At 37.3% G+C, this 21517-nt stretch overlaps 1 protein-coding gene across 9 annotated transcripts in view; it reads left to right on the forward strand.

The window, feature by feature from the left end:
* atp6v0a1a (ATPase H+ transporting V0 subunit a1a) overlaps window positions 1–21517 on the forward strand; it is a 34231-nt gene that overhangs the window by 11447 nt on the left and 1267 nt on the right. For 4 of the 9 annotated variants that reach the window (XM_079630691.1, XM_079630694.1, XM_079630692.1 and 1 more), the window contains 14 exons: window positions 1962–2088; window positions 2219–2301; window positions 3822–3915; window positions 10520–10732; window positions 13532–13682; window positions 13815–13954; window positions 14661–14824; window positions 17003–17093; window positions 17180–17298; window positions 17387–17603; window positions 17708–17815; window positions 18491–18598; window positions 20459–20576; window positions 20952–21123. In XM_079630691.1, the coding sequence (XP_079486817.1) occupies window positions 1962–2088; window positions 2219–2301; window positions 3822–3915; window positions 10520–10732; window positions 13532–13682; window positions 13815–13954; window positions 14661–14824; window positions 17003–17093; window positions 17180–17298; window positions 17387–17603; window positions 17708–17815; window positions 18491–18598; window positions 20459–20576; window positions 20952–21123 (1905 nt within the window). Of the gene's footprint in view, window positions 1–1961; window positions 2089–2218; window positions 2302–3821; window positions 3916–10519; window positions 10733–13531; window positions 13683–13814; window positions 13955–14660; window positions 14825–17002; window positions 17094–17179; window positions 17299–17386; window positions 17604–17707; window positions 17816–18490; window positions 18599–19983; window positions 20002–20458; window positions 20577–20951; window positions 21124–21517 lie in introns of all 9 variants that reach the window. The other 5 variants (XM_079630688.1, XM_079630693.1, XM_079630689.1 and 2 more) reach the window with 2 other exon arrangements.

Below are 21517 nucleotides of genomic sequence, written 5' to 3' on the forward strand. Positions count from 1 at the left end.
CCTGAAATCCCTCTGAACATCTTTTTTCATCTTGTGTGTAAACAAAATGAAAAAAGAATTTTGCACCTGGCTTTATCATATGTCCAGATCTATCTACCGAAAATATATGCAAAAGTGTGCATATTTAATGAGATAATACCTAATTTGCATAATTAAACATACAAATTTCAAAAACTTGTAATACATTTTTTTTATGAACTTGTGTAAGTAATCAACTGAGGAAGTTTCATGGTGATATCTATTATTTAAAAATTGTACCCTATTCACCTGTAGTGTCTCGCCTTAAAGCAGAAAGAAATGAAGGAATATCTAAAAATGCAATGTATCAAATGAAATAATTATTTTATTGCATGGGGACCATGAAAGTTTTGTGAAAATGACCAAAAATGTTGTCAGTGGGTGGCAAAAAAAAAAAATGGTGACTGAAAGAGTTAAAAATAAGAACAGAGATGCAAAAAACAAACGGTAGAACAAAAACAATATAAGAAAGAAAGAAACAAATTAAATTAATAGTGCTTTACTTTTTTATTTTTTTCATTTGACATCTATTTAACCCATTTAGGCCTAAAACACCTGCTAAAAAAGGCTTTTTTAATGCCTAAGTACTTTCCTGTAAACCCCATTCTAAAACCTAAGGGTTTCCAGAAATATTTGTCAAAATTTGTCAAAGCCTACTAAAATCTTAATTTCTCAGGCTCTATAGTAGATAAAAACATGGAATAAAAAGCATTTGAGACCTTACTACTTTGGCTTTCAACTTGACTGACTTGCTTGGCCATAATCTTCAACTGCATTTAAAAAAAAATCTTAATGGTGACTACACACATATGCGTGATCCGGTCTTAAAGGTAAACACACACACAGATGTGTGATCAGGTCTTAAAGGTAAACACACACACAGATGTGTGATCAGGTCTTAAAGGTAAACACACATAGATGTGTGATCAGGTCTTAAAGGTAAACACACACACAGATGTGTGATCCGGTCTTAAAGGTAAACACACATAGATGTGTGATCAGGTCTTAAAGGTAAACACACATAGATGTGTGATTAGGTTTTAATGGGTAACAGAAGCATTCAGGTAAGAAATAATGCAGAAATTGAATAATCAAAAGTAATCATTGCGCTGTCTTTAGGTTATTCATTACAAATAAACAGATTACGGTATAATAAAGCTACAGAAGCTATTTAGTCAAGAGCAGTGAGTAATTTCCTCTTTTCTTTTGTTGATTGATTAGCATTAATGATTCACGACAGCAGATTTATTATATTTAGACCTTATGCATGGATCTAATATAATGTTACACATCAGATCCACCCCACCCCACCCCCCCTCAAACTTTTTTTACGTTCGCTAAAGACAGGTGTGTCAGTCAGCACGAGTAACGCATTGAGATCTTTTTTCATGGCTTATTATTGCCCTTAATAACTCTCTCTGATCTGAAACCAAAATATCAGATACAAGTGCTTTGCTTCCTGAGGACATATGCAACTTTTGTATTAATATATTAAACTTTATATGCAGAGATTTGTCTCTCACCAGCACAACCTCAGCTGCAAGTTTAAATTGAATCTCTAGTTGACGTTTCAATCTAGGTTTAAAGTAATGGAAAAACAGAATTGAAGTTAACCTAGGGTTACTGTAAAAAAATAAAATAGGCTATAAGATCAAAATGTTGGTTAAATGTAATTGATTACACATTATACATGTGTAACAAGAAGTTTGGTGTTGCAGTATCATTTAATAAAACTGGATTTAATTCAGATTTAAGATTCATTGTTATTGGTGCAACCCACCAAAATAAAATAAAATAATATTTTAAATATATTGAAAATATATTAATATTAAACCTTTTGAAGTACAGCAAATGTTTGTTGTTTTGAATATCAGTTTGATTATCCAGATGTCTGCTGTTGGTGGATAATGATATAATTCACTCATGTTTGACTCTGGTTGCAGGTTTGTTGCAGGGGTGATAGGCAGAGAGAGGATTCCCACCTTCGAGAGGATGCTGTGGAGAGTTTGCCGTGGAAACGTCTTCCTGCGGCAGGCAGACATCGAGGACCCACTTGAGGACCCCGCCACAGTAAGTTTGCCCTGTGAGAGAGAAAAATAAATAACTTTTAGATAACTTTGCAAGCTAAAAATATAATTTTCATTTTGGATTATTTGTTAAATAAACTGCATATTTAATGGCAACTTCCTCTTTTTTTCAGGGAGACCATGTGCACAAGTCGGTGTTCATCATTTTCTTCCAGGGAGACCAGCTGAAGAACAGAGTCAAGAAGATTTGTGAAGGGTACGAGAGCATCACTGCCAATAAGAAGTCACACAACATAGTGACCGAAACAAAAGAAAACCATATTTACATGAGATTTAAAAAACATGAGGTTGTTCTCAGATTTTGTAGACTTAATAAGACTTAATAAGATTTTTTTATTATTATTGTTTGTGATAGAAGTCTCTTATGTTCACCAAGGCTGCATTTATTTGATCAAAAATACAGTAAAAATTGTAATATTGTGAAATATTATTACAATTTAAAATAATTGTTTTCTGTTTTAGTATATTTTTTTTTTTTAAAAGTAATTTTTTCCCTGTTATAGTAAAGCTGAATTTTCAGCATCATTAAATACTCCCATTACATTATCGGTCTTCAGTCACATGATCCTTCAGAAATCATTCTAATGTGATGATTTGGGGCTCAATTTCTTATTATGATCAAACAGTTGTTTTGCTTATTCAGGATGCTTTGATAAAAAATTAAGTTCCAAAGAACAACATATATTTGAAATAGAAATCTTTTGCAACATTATCATTTTTTTATTGCCCCTTTTGATCATAAAAATCTTAATGAATCCAAACATGTAGAGCCCTGCACGGGCCTCAAATCTAGGCCCTAGCCCGGCCCTGGCCCGAGACGCTCAGGCCCTAGCCCGGCCCGTGCTCTGCTCTGCTGCTCACAGTCGCAACAGCGCTCGCAAACGAAAGCTATACAATCTAAACAAATCAAATAAATGACATTAAATTAAAAACAAACATGCAGATTATCTTACCTCAAAAATCAAGTCTTCACTACAGAACATGGCCATTCTTATTTCCAATAGTGATAAAAATAGACTGATAAAAATAAAGTCTTTTTCAAACGAAAACCAACAAGACAGCCCCCTAACATGGCTAAGAACAGTTTCTTACAGAGCATCGTGAAGAAAAATCACAGCATCCACAGTGGATGGTTTTAATCCAGTCGTACTTTTTTCTTGAACTATTCCAGCTGCGCTGAAGTCACGCTCGCTATACTTCTGCTGCTGGCGGGGACACTAAAAACAGAGTGAGCCGGTCGCGCAAATCTTGGGTCGTGCCGCCGGGAAACCTGTGTGCGTGCGTGTGTGTGTGCGTGAGCGCGAGCAGACTGTCATGTGTCAGTCATATGTCAGTGTGATAGGTTTAAAACGTCTTTCTATGTTTGTTTTTCCATCGTCAATTTCTCATATTTAATTTTAATACATGTCTGAAATAGGCTATAAAAAGAAGGATAAGCCTAAAACAGGCCCGAGGCCTGGCCCGCGTGTGAACTATGACGTGAAAATTGGCCCGAAGCCCGGCCCTAGGGGCGTAAATAAGTCGGGGCCCGTCGGGCTCGGGCTGAAATGCAGGGCTCTACAAACTTTTGACAAATATTTGACAAATTCATAAAATCTAATTGCATGGTCATACATATTGCATTGTGTTATTTCCTTTTTTCCCCACTATTTTTGTGTACTCTGCACAATCACAATAAATATCTAATGCAGTATTTTACTAATATATCTATGTTAGGTTTCGGGCATCTCTATACCCCTGTCCTGAGACCCCACAAGAGAGGAGAGAAATGGCAGCCGGAGTCAACTCTCGAATTGATGATCTCCAGATGGTAAGACGTGAGGACACGCACACACACACACACACACACACACACACACACACACACACACACACACACACACACACATTCTCTAAAAATAAAATAAGTAGATGTAGTCCAAGTCTTTTTTCTAAAGTTCATCTTATTATTGTATGAGGTGAAAGACTGATCAGGGTTTTTATTACGGCTGTCACTTTTGTGAAAAAACCCTGTTCGATTTTTGAGACATAAGTGTTCATTGAATCGATTGTAAAATCGATTTTCCATGTCTAAAGACGTTTCCAATTTCAACGCCAAATATAGGCCAATCCACGGACAACTAACAGCCATTAGGATGAACGTAAAGAGGGCATTTCTGTGTTTACCATAAGAAATGTCAAACAAATTTTGCCAACGTAGGCGATTGTAGCCCATGAAAAGAAGTTGAAAATAAAACTTAAAATTCACTGAAGGACTAGCCTACATTGACCGTGAAGTTTGTGTAGGATAAACACGCAGGGCCGCTACATTCTCCAAATCAGACAGTGGACTAGAAACATCTGTCGCAGTCTACAACAGGGCTGCATTTATCATTTAGGCTATTCAAAAATCTCCAAAATTATTTTAAGTAATGATTCAATCCATTATAGACAACTGTTCAAAAATGAAACTTTAAATGGACTCACTTGAGAACAGGCCATGTGTTTTCTTTAATTGAACGTAGCCGACACTTATTATGATATGGGAACTCACGATCGCACAGTTTGCATACCACTTCGTCCTTCTTCATAGTTGGATCTACAGTCCAAAACCCGAAGTGCTTCTATATCGAACTTCTCAAGTTATTAGGGTAAAATTGCACTTTCGGAATTATTTATTTTCTTTTTCTGCTTGTTTGTGAGTTTTGTTACATCTATTTTTTTTTTATTCGTTTAAAATGAATATAAAAAGTATATATAAAATCGATTCCCTATTTTCGTTTTCGAAACTTGTTTTGGTTGGTCCGATCGATTGTGCAATCGTAAAGTGACAGCCCTATGAGTACAGATCTGGGGCCTCATTTATAACCATTGCGTACGCACAAAACAGGCCCCGAAAGAGGCCTACGCCACTTCCGACGCATAAGTTGTGATTTATAAAAACAAACTTGACGGGAAAATGTGCGCACCTGCACGCAAACTCTAACCCATGCGTACAAACGTTTTGGAGACGGAGCAGTTTGGCGACACCGATGGTGAGCTGGAGTTAAATGTCTTTTTGGTCACTTTTAGACAGAAAATCAAAATAAAATTATACATATACAGAAAGATAATACAAATATAATTTCACTCACCAAGCCTATCACTTGAAGCAAATATCCACATCTTAAATGTCCGCGCCAGCGAGCGTGTTGGGCCGTTAGTGAAACTGACGCATATCTAACGGCTGATGAAGTACTACTGTAAATCTTCATTATGAGTCCTAATCATAAATAGGCTACAGTTTATATAAAACAATGATTTAAACTATGTTTTATTTCTGATATAAACATTTAGATTAAATATGCCATTCTCATTAACGGAGTTAAACACTTAAACTAGCCTACATGACATTTACTGAAAAGTAAAAATAAATAAATATATATATAAAAAAAATAGCCTATAAATATTTGTTGTGGATGCAATGCTTTTGAACACTTTTCCTTTGGTATGAAAAATTCAATGTTTTATCTACAGAGATTGCTTATCATGATAATAGCAGATTGTGCAAATATAATGCACAACAAGGTCTATCTGTTTCCATTAAATATATAAATCAATTAAAAATACTATTTGGCCAGTGGAAAAGATTGAGAAAAACTTTCTCTGAAATGTATTTAACATATTTGATTTATTTATTCAAAAACAAGGCAAGGATAGGCTACTAAATGATTTTTATTAATGTAATGTGACGGCACATCCATATTTCATATTTTCCTAATGTCTTGTACCGTTAAACATGTTATCACGTGGATGAATAATCATATGCAAATGATATGCAGATGAGGATATGCATAGTAAAACTAGGCGTTGTAAGCTCCATAGATGGTTATTTCGGGGAGGAGACGCACGCGTGTGCGCACAATCTTCCGCTGAGTTGGATTTATAAAGTGAATCCTGCTCAGGTTCTGGCGTACGCACGGTTTTATAAGTCTGAATATTTTTTTGCGCACGCCATTTTTGGCTTTTGGGCGCACATACACTTTTAGTAAGGATCCTACGCACAGTTTTATAAATGAGGCCCCTGGTCTAGTGCTGTCAGAGTTGTTGCTTTGTTCACTCTGCCCACATTCCAATTTAGTTTTCAAGTCCTGCAGGACTGACTTGTTTGCACTGTCATTTTGCAAATGATGAAATCTGATCTGCTCTTTCAGACGGTATTGTCAATAACCGGTCTATCTTTGTCGGTTTGCTGTAGTAATGATGTACAGTAAGCACCAACACAATGGCAAGACCAACGTCTCTATGTCCTCGTATCTTTTTCGTCTTGAGTGGTAACCCTAACCGGATATTGGGCCTCATTAAAACACATGATTTTATGATGGTAGCAAACATAATTAATAAAAGGGGGCAAATAATTGTTCCCAATGTGTTTAGGAGAAAAACATTTATTTCATAATGTGATCAGCACTCACACACTTTCTGTCGACCCGTACGGCAGAGGGAATCTCCCTCAGTGAGTCATTAGAGGCTACTACTAGGTTTAATGGGGGACTGCTGGATGGTGTTACAGCTCTGGGTCTTTGAGAGAATCTCTCAAATCTCTGCCTTATTTGGGAAGGAAAACTTTGGGTGTGTGTCCTCGCACATTTACATAGTACCCATACCTTCCCGCCCACACAGTTTGGACCTTCAGCACATGGCATGGCAGTTTATCACCGCTGCTTACTTCTCACGTTCGATTTTATTTCAGTGTCTGCACAGTGGCACATACAAGTTTCTAGCGTCATGTCATTTTTCAGCACTTGCTGAAAGTGATATACTGCGTTCAACAAAAAATCACAGCCAATCATAATTTGGCCTTTAATAGACCTTTACAGGGTAAAGCCATATTTAATTTAGTCAGGAATGAAAGCGAGGCTGTGAGAAATACAAGTAGTGCGCTCAGTGGATTGTGCTGTTGTTTAACAACATACCGATTGTTCAGCTGACGAAAAATATTTTTAGTAGAATTTTTTTTTGATAATGACATGACTTTACACAGTAAGGACTGTAAGTCCATCCCTCACAGCCTCGTTTTCATCTGTTAAATTTAATATGGCCTCTAACCTGATAGAAAGCTATGTGAAGTAAGATTTTGGGCCTCTGAGGTTTCTCAGTAGACGGGACTACCTATAAAACGAGACAACTCAGAAATCGATCAACAAAAATCTGTTTTGGGCCCAAAAACATACAGTAAGCTGTCACAACTGTAAGGTGCCTTTTGCAGCGGCTGTCTCATAGTGTGTGTTCCTGTCTGTGCATACCCGCATACTGAGGGAGTTTGTTCTTCATGTTCGCCACACTTATTCGCTGATTCGCTCTCATCCCATACCCCCTGAAAAAACTACACATCTGTTTGCTCTTGGACTTTTCAAAAGAAATGAAGGAACACGTCCAAGCACAAGAGTGCTGACAGGACCGGGACAAAGCGCACACTCGAGTTCCATGTCACTGACTCACTTCGAGCTATTAGCGGGCCTGTTTGTCCCAGAGGTGAGAGAGAATGGTCACTATGCTTGTGTGTGTCTTTCAGTCAGGCATGAATCATTAATGTCCCTGTGCTCTTCTCCCAGCTTTGAAGAGAATTGGGTTTCCTTTAGTTTGATGCATGTGCCTTGTTTATGTTTGTTACTGTTTGTGAAAGACAGAAGGTCTTCTGGACACATTATTGAGGATTAGATAAATCCCAGAGTGTGCGAGTTTGTCTTATTTGTCAGTGTGGGTGAGTCTGCATGTTTCCAGCGTGGGTGAGCATGTGGGTTATTCTAGTGTGGGTGAGTGTGTCTGATTTCACAGTGAGCGACTGCGTATGTCCCACCCAAGTGACTGAGAATGCCCATTTGGACGTTAATGTTGCCATTCTATCTGTCTAACGTGACAACCAGATGCTGGCTCACTTCCTTGGCCACTCCTAAATGATTGTGAAATTCTTTTTACCTAATTAGAAGATACATCGGCTATATTCAGATAACCAGGGTTTGGGATTCATAAACATCTTTACCAGCAGGTGTAAAGATCTGTTCATACAACAGAAAAAAGAAGCGGCTCGTATACTTTCTGTATGGACAAATAACTAAACGTAAGCCCCTATTCTTGCAATAGCTGTGAATAACACTTGTAACTATTGAGACTTGTGAGGTGGCGTTGGTTAATTACTTGTTCATGTTTCTTGTTCAATGCAACGATAAACACAGCTTGAGGTCTGATGTTCGATTGGCAAACAAACAACTCTTATGGTCGTTCAAAAAGTTTCACAAGCTCATGAGCGTGAGAACAGTTTGACAGACAGAACGTGATAATCCCCACACTTGCGTTCTTTGCACTAGACCACTAACATATTTCCTGTATTTGGCCAAAGTGTTTAAGTGGCCATGAAGACAGCAAGTGTGTGTGTGTGTGTGTGTGTAGAACTTTTGATTGGCCAATGGAACACTCAACATCAAAATACAGTTGTAATGTAAAGTAAAGTTTATACATTTATTTACACATATCGATTGCATAACTGTTTGTGTTTCTAATCATTTGTTGCATGATTCTGTGTGTTTATCACCTGTGCTTATAAAGAGATACATCTCACTCCACAAGGGGATTGTGCCTGATGAAGACCTGATTGGTCAAAACGTTGCGCTGTTTGGCAAATAGATTGTTTGGAACTACAATTTCAGTGTTTGGACATTATTTTTATTTGTTCATTATTGCTATTTTGTTATCCTGCACCCAAGTCCAATTTGGGTTTTTGATATGCATACTTTTTTGGTATTTTTGATTCATATACTTCAGGCTGTTGTACTTTTGTGACAAATGAAGAACTAAGACATTTGAGTTTAGGGAAGCAGATTATTCTGGGATCCTTCTAAAAGACAATTTTTTTTTTGAAGATGATATGTTGAATCGGTTGGCCTTTTTTCTAGCATTATGGCTTTCCCATTCACATCGCTTTGATCAATATATATTTATCCACCTAATACCTATTATAAATAGTCTTTCTAGAAAACAAAACTTTACTTTTCTTATGAACTTTTGACAATGTCAAACGTCATGAAATATAAACTGATAAAATTAGAGCTACAATTAGCATCAAGCTACAGTACATAGGACAATTTATACGATTATACTATTAATACTGTGCTTTTACTCAAAACTCACTGTAAACCACCAAAGAGTGTTTGCAATCATTTCCAATTGCGATCTAATGTGGCTTTTGGTCATATTATATTGTTGAAATATGTTATTTATAGCCCTTTATAAAATTCCCTGTACCCACTTACCTTTATTGTAATGAAAATAAGCCAAATCGCATAAAAATCACATAATATCATTTGCCATCTAATCGTGTGTTTATAACTTCATGTTTCACGTGTAGAAACATTTCTCTGGGTTTCATGTATATGGAACTGACCGTGGAAGTGTTAATAGAAAATTAATAGAAATTATTCTGTCTATAAAAACAATGAAGTAAATATATCAATATTTCCAGATATGAGCACTTTTGGACTAAAAGCCCTAATGAAGGATGTTCAGTGAAGCTATGTGAACACAAATAAACCGGAGCAGACGTGACTGAATATGAATGCGTTTTGTTATTCTGTTCAGAATATAAAAAATTACAGATGGATTATTTTGGACTCCTGACATAAATTAAGAAATTAATATCACTGCAAACGAGTTTTATCCTAAACAGTGGTCAAATATCGAAGCTGGAGTCTTAAATCTTTCTAATGATACTAGGTTGTCCAAATCAAGTAAGAGTGTGATGTTTTAACTTGCAGTGAATGTTGCTCAACAATAATCTGGGGCCCCTGGCGATCTTTGCATTTAAAGGGGACTCACCTTCCCACAAAATGTTGGAAATTATGCACATGTGAACATAAATAATGCATAATAATGATGCCCACTACATTCCCAAATGCAAGCTAAACTCACAGCACATGCAAAGATGGAGTTCACTGAGACGTGGAAAACACTGGATCATCGCTTTGAAACACAGCACAAACAGGCTATATACTCACTAAATTTAATCGCAGTCTTTTGCGATTTGATAAGGACACAAAGTCATATTGCGCTTTATATTTTAGATCATTTGACAGATACTTTGCCAAAGCAATGGCGCAAAACAACGTTAGAAACTTTTATGTCTTATGAGAAGTTTAAAAGTATTTTTTATTTATTATAAAACTGACGGCACAGATTAGACTATGGTGGGCCGCAAGAGTCTAGGCAATTAATGAGAAACACGGCATCACATGTTTGAAAGAGTGACATGCAATGTCAGACACTCGACAGCAATCTACCGAGATTCAGGTTTCAACCCAACCACTGCTCTTTCAGCTCTAATTGTGACCATATTACCTCTGTCCAGTGATCTCACATTTCCTGTTTTGATCCCTCCTCTTCCTCTGTGCTTTGTGTTCTAGGTGCTGAATCAGACGGAGGATCACAGGCAGCGTGTTTTACAGGCGGCTGCCAAGACTGTCCGAGTGTGGTTCATCAAGGTCCGGAAGATGAAAGCCATTTATCACACTCTGAACCTCTGCAACATCGATGTCACTCAGAAGTGTCTGATCGCTGAGATCTGGTGCCCTGTGTCAGATCTAGACTCCATTCAGTTTGCGCTCCGTCGGGGCACGGTGAGGACACACACGCACACATTGTTTGATGTTTTTATTAGGGGTGTAACGTACACAAAACTGCCGGTTTCGGTTTTGAAGTCACGGTTCGGTACAGCAAGGGGGAGAAAACTAAACATAATATTGCTTCTTTTTTTTTATTAAACAGTGGTTAACCGATCAAATTGTGTCTCTGTCGAGTCTGACGAATACATGTACTGTTACATCCCTAATTACTATTTATTCAAATGTCAAAGAAGAAAAATTTGTTTTGTAAAGTAAGGTCAACCTCAACAAGGGGCCAGGGCTGGGGCGGTGCAGCAGAGGGCGTGGGCCATTTGGTACGCCATGAGAGTTTTTCGGTTCGGTTTGAATATTGTTACACACCTAATTTTTAATAAACATCCTGAAATCTTGAGCCAGAGGAGGTTGGCATCTGATTCTTCAGGCTGTTACCCAGTATAACTGAATCCACCAAATCAAATTGCAACAAAACTTTACCTCGATATAATTCATTACATTTAAATTTCTCTGTAATGAGCACATCATCATTGATCTATCAGGGGCCTGCTAGAATAATTGAATTCCCTTTACAGTAGGAAAACATTCAGTGTCATTTTATTTTGATATCTGATCTCAAATCTGCATCGTAATTGTTACAATTGACCTGTGTCACGTATTTAGACTAATTTGAGGAATAATATACAGTAGGCTCATTACTTTTGACAACATGATATGGCTTAATGGGTTATTATTGACATCCTGTTAAAATAAAACATTTTTGCGGGACATATTGAAGCGATAGTCCTTTTTATTCATTTATTTTTATATTTATTTATTTACAGTAGCCAGCAGCTTTCTGAGCCGCCCTGTAACAGGAAGAAAACACTTAGAACATTATTTAAAACATTCATTATATAGTATATTATCAGCACAATAATATGTTTATTTCTTTTCTTTAAGCATATTATCGTATAAGCAAAAACCAATATCGATTGACCTCTAATGTATGGATTGATATATTAGTATAAACTAATTTCAATATATATCTATATATTGAATAAAACATGTTGTGTGTATTTTAAACTTGCAGTTACCCTGTTTTCCAGTTGAATGTGTTCCTCAGCCTGGAATATTTATTTTGAGATTGTATGGGTTTGTTCTGTACATATGAATTTAGTCCATTTAACATTTGTATGTTAGATCACATATATTATCATCACCACACGCGTGTTGTCTCTAAGGAGTAGCCTATTTGTTCTTGTCATCACATTCAATGACTCACACTTTGTAAACATGACTTTAGCTTGTGTTATCCCAGGACACAGACACATGCACACAGGGGACTAAGTGTTAGGACGGAATGCTCAGATGTTTTTACATTGAGTCATGAGACCCCTCAGATCAAAGTTTGAAATTTCCTGTGGTCAAGAGCAGCTGAAATCTGATCCTCCTCCCATAGTGCCACAAATGGACTCTGTCAATCACTTCTGCTCTGCCCTGTTGAAAAAAAAACCCTATAAAACGATGGGCGAGATTATCAATGGTCATCCACTCCCTCAGTTTGTAGTGCGTTGCAAAAGAAAGAGAGAATGCTTGTATGTGTTTTATATCAGTAGTAAATAGTAAATTATAAATTTATAATAATTTTTTAAACTAAATTAACTGGGAAATACATACATCTTTTTCACTAAAAAGATGAAATATATTTAAAAGACTCCTTGTCCTTTGAATGCATACAGTGCATTAAGTCAGAAGGATTGTGTCAGCAAGTTGGAACAGAAATCTGAACTTCCACTAAACCTACATGAACCAAACTTGAATACACTGCATGTTCTGTTCTTTTTTTATGGCAGATATTATAGAGTGATTTGTTAATATAGTATTTATTTGCTGATTTTTATACAGTTTGTGTAAACAGACAAAAATGCACTAGAACATGCGTGTTACGCATGACCTACAATGAATTGGTTGGTCTCAGGATGATATAGTATGTGCGCTGAAGATCCCTTGATAGATTCTAGATTCTCATAGTTACTCACAGCAGAAGGTGTGTGCGCGAGTTAAGGATGCCCCTTGAGGTCCGGATTCTCACGCCTTACAGCAAGACAGTGAGGGCAGGGTGGGTGTAATACCTGTAATCCCTGCGATGAGAGGTTGTAGTGTAAGGGTCAAAGGTCATTGCAATGTTAACCTCGTAATAGTCACATCGTAAGAGGATTAACTGCTCACACAAATTCACCTTCTGTTCTTCTGTCTGCCTCTCTGTCTTTATAGGGTTAAAACAAGGTTATACATAGTTTATACAGTGGCAGCAACCTACAGATGGACTCATTTGTAAATTTGTGTTTAGTAACAAAAAAGTAGCTTCCTTCTGAACCTAAACTAGAAGTGTAATAGTGTTAAGTCCATGTAGGCAGTGTGTTGAAATGTGAGGGATTGTGCTTGCGTGCTAGTTCAAAGCCTGTCCTTACATATGGCATTCTTCCTCATGCCTTATTTAACTAGCAGCTATTAATATCAGCTGTCTTACACATTGCCTCCACATGCACTTACTTAGACTTCACCTAATACTCAAGTTCAGTTTAGGATATACAGAATCTATTTCAAATTTATGCAAACGAGTGACACTGTTTTCACAGATATATTAACACTTGCATAATGTAGTGTTACATAAATGCAATGTAGAGTTGCAAAAAAAGTGAAACGTTTATAAATATGGGCATTCATACAACTGCACCACTATTTACTGGGAAGCAAACTGGAGCATTTTTATTTTTATGCATTGCTGTTTGTGTTCAATTCCACTATTTCTTGCAGGAGAAAAGTGGATCCACTGTTCCCTCCATCCTGAACAGAATGCAGACCAAGCAGACCCCACCCACCTTCAACAAAACCAACAAGTTCACCTCTGGCTTTCAGAACATCGTCGATGCCTACGGCATCAGCAACTACCGGGAGATCAACCCAGGTAACCCTGAACTTTAACCTTTAGTCTCGTCGCAAGTCCCAAAGTCCTCTGCAGTGATTAAAATGGGCTTCAGATCAGCATACGTATTTTCTGTAAGAGTCACAATATCCATTTTTGTGTTCATGTGCTCAGCTCCATACACCATCATCACCTTCCCCTTCCTGTTTGCGGTCATGTTTGGCGATCTGGGTCACGGTGTACTCATGACCTGTGCTGCACTTTATCTGGTACTGCGTGAAAGCCGATTAATTGCCCAGAAAAACGACAATGAGGTATCCATCCACCAATTCATTTATGCACCCATCTCATTATTGATGTTTGTCCTTATTCATATCAAATATTGTTCATGTCATATAGCCTTTATGTGTATATATAGGTCCTGAATATAGAAAATATTGAGCATAATTGTGTTAAACTAGTAATTTTATTAATTTAGCATGAAAATCTAATTATTGACGTGAAAAATTGTGGGTTAATTCAAGGGCAAAGCTAAATGTGACAATTAGTATTAATGAGATGATTGTTTTAAGTTCAAGTTAAAAGTTGTTATAAGATAATTTTCTTTTGTTTATGATCAATAAAAAAAAAACGTAGTTCAAAAATTGCTGGTTTAGGCCTAAATTGTGGCTTTTAAATGGTTATAGTTATTCAATTATAATTTATTTATATTTATAAGTATAATTAAATTAAAAAATAATACTGGGATCTGTATTTATTTTTTATTTCTTGATAGTACTTGGTAAAAAGATGTAATTTTACAAACATTATTTAAAATATAATTTCTTTGTCTATTATACATATGTGAAAATTTGGACCATCACAAATCAGTTCTCTCTCTCTCTCTCTCTCTCTCTCTCTCTCTCTCTCTCTCTCTCTCTCTCTCTCTCTCTCTCTCTCTCTCTCTCTCTCTCTCTCTCTCTCTCTCTCTCTCTCTCTCTCTCTCTCTCTCCCCCCCCCCCCCCCCCCCCCTCTCTCTAGATGTTTAACATGGTATTTGCGGGACGTTACATTATTCTCCTGATGGGACTATTTTCAGTGTACACTGGGATTATCTACAACGACTGTTTCTCCAAATCCCTCAATGTCTTTGGCTCAGGCTGGAGCGTCAAACACATGTTTGGAGAGAAAGGAGACAACTGGACGTAAGTTGTTCGTTCCAACCCTTTGATTTTACAAAAACTTTGTAACTCATAATCAGCCACTTGGTTTGAATATATTTTAATATTTAAAGGGGTGGTAAAATGCCATTTTCACAGGAAAAATAGTTCTCTGATGTCCCCAGAGTGTGTGTGTGAAGTTTTAGCACAAAATACCACACAGATATTTTTATATATCATGTTAAATTTGTCATTTTTTGAGGGTTTGAGAAAATGCACCGTTTTGTGTCTGGCCCTTTAAATGCAAATGAGCTGCTGCAGATGGCGGGGTTTCAAGAGCTCATGTGTGTTAGCAGCAGGGCCGGATTAAGAGTTCAGAGGCCCCTGGGCACAATGACTTGTAGGAACCCCCCCCCCCCCCCCCTTTCTTAACTTAATATACGAATGAAATAAACATATTTATTTTTTCAGCTACAATATGTTTAACAGCATTGAAGAAAGTCATTAAATGATATGAAATATACAAATAAAACACAACATAGACACTGTATAAATTGTACATTGATTCTAATTAAAGCTACTTTTAAAGTTCTCAGTCAAGAGTGAGGGATTTGCTCTTTGTATTTTGTTGTTTTATTAACAGGGAAATTTTTAATTGTCATCATTTAGCCTACTCTCTCAAGCCGTTTCAAACCCAAATAAGTCTCCCTCTTCTGTTGAAAATAAAAGTTATTTGGAGGAATGTGGGTAACCAAACAGTTGATGTACCCCAGTGACTTCCATAATAGTTTTTTCCTATGGTCAATGGGGACCAGCAACCGCCCGGTTAGCCACACTCCTCAAAATATCTTCTTTTGTGTTCAGCACAAGAAATAAATTAATACATGTATGGAACAACATTAGAGTGAGTGAGTAAATAATGACATCATTTTTATTTTTGGGTAACTATCCCTTTAAGGACAAGCGGCTGCATGTTTACTATTAGGGCTACTGTCTCTTTAAGATCTGCCCGCGACGAATCTAATATACACGCATTTGACAAGCAGATTTTTTTTCTTATTTTTTTTTCTACTGTTCTTTCACTTTAGACATAACCAACTTTGTTTATGTAAACCTTGTGTGTATTTGACAGTATTAGAGCAATAAGACTCGAAAGATAACTTAGTCCAGTAACAGGCGCTGTTAGACAGGCTTTAGTGCATGTGCGCGTCGGCGGGTGTAACGTTATTGCGCTCAGAAAAGCGCCCGTTAGAACAGCTCATCAGCAGCGAATGACATGTTTAACCGGCAAGGCTTTAAAGCACATGCAAATAATTAATTTTTATGAACTACAGTGTCCCGTTCCTCTGCATTTCATGTGAATATACGTCGCGCTGTAGTATGTTGAGACGGAGGCGCCAGAACTGCAAACTGATAGAATGCGCGATCCTACGATATTTCTTTAAAAGCAGATCGTGGAGACATTTTAATCATAATATTTGACATAACATTTGACGGTGCCCAGGGCCCCTGGGCAATTGCCCAGTTGCCCTAATGGTTAATCCGGCCCTGGTTAGCAGCTGCGATTACCTCACGCAGACAACCTAAAATGACAGAAACTGTTCTGCCTTTAATGTTAAAACGGAGTCAGACAAAGATGGAGAGACTCAAGAAGAAGTGACAACATGTAGAATGCAACAGGAGGACGTCTCTGAATGGTTAGTTGATGAATTTATGTTGCTGATGTGGAGTTAACTATCTTCAATTAGGATATTCTGTCATGGTAATCTATAAATAGCTCGTATAGGAACTGTTGTAAGATGCACACAGAGTGACTTCCTATTGCATGTGAAAAGATGGATGCTAAAGTTTGAGCGGACTCACATATGTGCTCGACTACAACAACTCTTCCTCTTCTCAACATGGACTGTGTGTTCCTGAGGGCGGGGTTTATGTACATTTTAGGCTTGCTGATGTCACTAACCCGGGATGAATGTCGTGTAGTCCCTACCGGCCGTTTGTTGTCCTTTTCTTTAAAAGCAAATATCTTCCTTTGCTTTGAACTTTGAGCGTTGTAACTTTGCAGATGTTGTTTGTGCTCAAACAGCAACATTACACACTAACTAAAGTTAGAAAAGTGAAATCATACTTTACCACCCCTTTAAATATCGTTCAGGTCAGATCTTCATGCATAGCTATTAATTTGACTATTTTTAACATGGAATTTTCCATCATCTCATTCAGGTTTAAAACACTGCAGGAAAACCGGATTTTACAGCTGAACCCTGCTGTGCCAAAAGTGTTTAATGGACCCTATCCAATTGGCATTGATCCAGTAAGCACCTAGTTTCTAAACGGTTCTGTAGCAAAGATAATGTAAATTCAGTCCTTTTAAAGGTTTTTTACTTTCTCCTCTCACAGATCTGGAACATTGCCACCAACAAACTGACGTTTCTGAACTCCTTCAAGATGAAGATGTCAATAATTGTGGGAGTCATCCACATGATGTTTGGAATTATTCTCAGTCTTTTCAATCACCTGTATGCACTTGTTCATTATTACTCTCAATAGATCTATATTTAAATTTATATTGTATGCTAATTTAAGTTTGTTTGTCTATGTTTGAAGGTACTTCAACAAACCTCTGAACATCTTTCTGGGTTTTATTCCTGAGATAGTCTTCATGATCAGTCTGTTTGGCTACCTGATGCTGCTCATTTTTTATAAGTGGTTGGCATATGATGCCAAGACCTCAAAAGATGCCCCCAGTCTTCTAATAGCCTTCATCAACATGTGCCTCTTCAGCTACAACGATCCCACTAACAAACCGTTATACACGGGACAGGTACACATTACCGACACATACTGATTTAATCATTTTATGTGGCAGGTGAGATGGTGTGACATTTAAAACTGATGTTTTGTCTCTCTCTTTCTCTGTCTCTGTAGATGGTAATTCAGTGTCTGCTAGTTGTTATAGCTCTCGCCTGTGTACCATGTATGCTTATAATAAAGACCCTAGTAATGCGCAGGCAATACCTCTGGAGAAGACACCTGGTAAGGACCTGTTTGAGACACACGCACACCACATTCAAGATTCTTACATACCCAGTTTATTTTTAGATTTTGTGTTTTCATCTTGTAATTTCCATATCCAGAGTGAGACGTTTGTGGGATGTGTTTAGATTGTAAACATGAAATATCATTGCTACATCAGTCGGCAAGCTCTTCAACATAATGTCCACACAGATGTCTGTCTAATATGCTGATTTGCTGCTCAAGAAACATTTCTTATTATTATCATATTGAAAACAGTGCTGCATGATATATTTGTGGAAACTGATTCATTTTGAGCACTATTTGATGCATAGAAAGTTCAAAAGAACATTTATTTGAAATATATATTTTTGTGTATTTCATATAAGTGTCTTTACTCTCAGTTGAAATCAAATCAATTTTGTCCTAGCTCATTAAAAGTATTATTTAAAAAAAAAAAAAAGAGCTATAGTGTATTTATTTTAATTATGCTCAGTTCTAAAGTATTTCTTCAGCTAAAAAGTATTTTTGAGTGCAATCACTACAAATTCTATCATAAATGACTGAATAACTCATGAAAATGTAATGAGAAAATCGTGTAAATTCATTGGTCAGCTAGCGCGAGAACCCTGATAACCGATATGCTAGATTATTATATAATGGCTCAGCTATGACCTAGTGTGACTTTTGCTGCAGGGAACACAAAACTTTGGGGGAATCCGTGTGGGTAACGGCCCCACAGACGATGAAGCTGAGATCATCCAACATGACCAGCTTTCCCAAAACTTAGACGAAGAACCTGAGGTAAGGGAAGATTCTCTTTTTTGGACGATGTCTCTCTCTCTCAACTAGGCTATAGAATAACATAGAAATAATACTTTTTGTCGTACTAATTAAATAGATTACCCATGCTTGTGTCCTTTTTATTTTACCAAGATGCTTTATTGTTAGACTTCACAAACTAATGCTACATCAGTCTTTCTATAGAATGACTCCTCTTCTGCCGACCCAAGAGCATATTTATTTGGATAATTGTTTGGGTCGGGTTTTTTGTCCGACACTCTGTGTGATGACATCTTTTGATTCTGAGAATAGCTTAACATTTTATTGTAACGTAATTAAATTGATCTTCTTCATAATAGTCTATGTGCAACTGTTACCACCCACACGGTGACAAGCTACACCAGGGTACCAAAAACTGCTGCAGTTGGCAGTGGGCATTCCTTTCTGTGTATCACTGGATCTGTGATCTGCATACCAGCGCTGGTCTAAACTGGGTCTTCCACTTTTAAAAGCACTATCTCTCCCCCTGACCACTGTATCCCAGGGAAACCAGTCTCAAAACACTAAACAAACACGCACCCGACTAATTGCGCTTCTCTTCTCTGAGAATAAAATGGAGGAAGATAGTAAACTATTTATACAATTACCTGCTTTATTTTAAGGTTTGAGATGCAGTCATTTCAGTACATTAGTGCTATTAATCTTCCTCTTTCCGCTCCAAACAGGCCTGTCAGTAAAACGCAGTCAGACACAATTTACGGGAGACTGAAGTCAGATATCTCTCGTTTTGGTGTGTACAGTGACCCTGCAAAAGTATTTGGTTACTGAAGCCGCACTTAAAAATGTATGAATTTAGTGGTATCTGCAAACAAATGACGCTAGACCTTTTCTCGTAAACAGCTTAAATTCCCCAACTATTTTGCAATTACATACAGTATCAATATGATTTTAGAGGATGTATTAATTCATCACAAATTAATTCCTCCCTCAAATTCACAAAAATGTGCCAGTAGAGTGTAGTTCAATTTTCCAATTTTGACAAATTGCCCAGACAATTTTCTTTTTTTTTAAATCAACTCTGTTATGTTAAACCTAACAAGTCTTTTTTTCTGAAATGTGTACTTTTAAGTGTGCTGTGTTTCTTTAAAATAAATGCCAATTTGTTTGATTTATAGTATTTAAGGCATTCATGCATTTGTATTAGTGTGGCTTAAGTGTCTGAATACTTTTTGGGGCCACTGTATTTAGCTGTGACGGAAAATAAATGTGTCGGTCATTAGATCTTTGCATTTTCTGTGAACTTAACAGTTTTTCCCCCACTGTCTCTTCATCAGATTCTAACTCTGTCATTAACCCTATTTTAACCCTGTGTGTCTGTCTGTGCATGTCTCTGATTACATTTCAAGCAGTCAGAAGAAGAAGTGGTAAGAGCAGACAGCCTTCTCGACTCATTTTTTACATTTGTGTGTGGGTGTGTGATTGTGTTTGTGTGTATGTGCGCCATCTCCCGTATAATCCTCTTGCTCTGCGGCTTGTGTGTATCCCTGCAGGTTTCAGTGTTGGTAGTCTCCTTTTTGTTTTTGGTGTTCGGTTCTTTTCCAGCACAACTAGATAGATTATTTTCTAGACGTCCATTTTCCTTAGTTTTAGCCGTCATCATTACATGGGAACGATCTGGTGAGCCGTGCTGGAGCGTGATTCTGATTTAAATCACTCAAAATGATGCTGATGATCGGAAAGGCCCTGCGCTGTGATTCTGTTCTTATGACCATGAGATCCAGGGCTGTTAATCAAGCTGTGATTGAGCTGGGAGTGGGATTAGATTCATGCGTTTTCATCTGTCTGAATTGGTCTTATTGCTCTCTTTCTCTCTCTCTTTAGTTTAATTTTGCAGATGAAGCAGTGCATCAGGCCATTCACACAATAGAATACTGCTTAGGCTGCATCTCAAACACTGCCTCTTATCTACGACTTTGGGCGTTGAGTCTGGCCCATGCACGTAAGTAATGCACACACACATGCACATTTATTGTATTAAATACAAACTGAAACCTGGTCATATCTGGGCCTGAGAAATAAATGAAAATTTCTGCAGTGAATATAAGATTTTTTTGTTTTTTGCTCAGCTCTACTTTATAAACTTAGCCGTAGGCAAAGACTTTGGTCATTTAAGCCCCTGTAAAAGAAGTAAACTCCTTCCTCCAGTTATGAATTAATTCATAAAATCCCATTCCAACAAGTAATGAATGGGAAAGTCATGAATGGGAACCCTCTACACATTTACTTGCATGCTTTTCCTCTTAAAATGCAATGTAGAGAAATAAAGTAATTGTTTACAATGTTTTTCTTAAAATGTGTTTCTCTTTTCTTACAGAGCTCTCTGAGGTCTTGTGGTCAATGGTGATGCACATGGGCCTCTCTTCTAGGAATATTGGTGGATCCTTTGCCCTGTCAATCATCTTTGCCTTCTTTGCTACACTGACAGTGTTTATTCTGTTGATCATGGAAGGCCTGTCTGCCTTCCTTCATGCTCTTAGATTGCACTGGTACGTACACACACACACACACACACACTATGCTTGCCTTTATAAATTACAGTTAAACCGTTTTAAGAGCAAATGACTTTTAGTTGCCCCCTATCAATGGCTACATGCACACTGCAGAAAAAAATAACGTAGTATTGATTATTTTAAGTGCTTAGTCTTATTCTGTACACACAAAGATTAAAGGACAAGTTCGGTATTTTACACTTAAAGCCCTGTTTTCAGATCGTTTCTGATGAAATAGAACGGTTAAGATTGAAATTTGGACACATGCTTCTGGCCCGAGAATTTTCGGTTTCTGTGGTAGCACAATGGCTGCATAAGTGCACTGGAATAATCCTTTCTAAAACGCATTAAAATTTCGTTTACAAAGACGTGAAACTCACCGAGTGGTCAG

The sequence above is a fragment of the Phoxinus phoxinus genome (genome assembly GCF_949152265.1).
Source record: "Phoxinus phoxinus genome assembly, chromosome: 1".
Classification (NCBI taxonomy): Eukaryota; Metazoa; Chordata; class Actinopteri; order Cypriniformes; family Leuciscidae; genus Phoxinus; species Phoxinus phoxinus.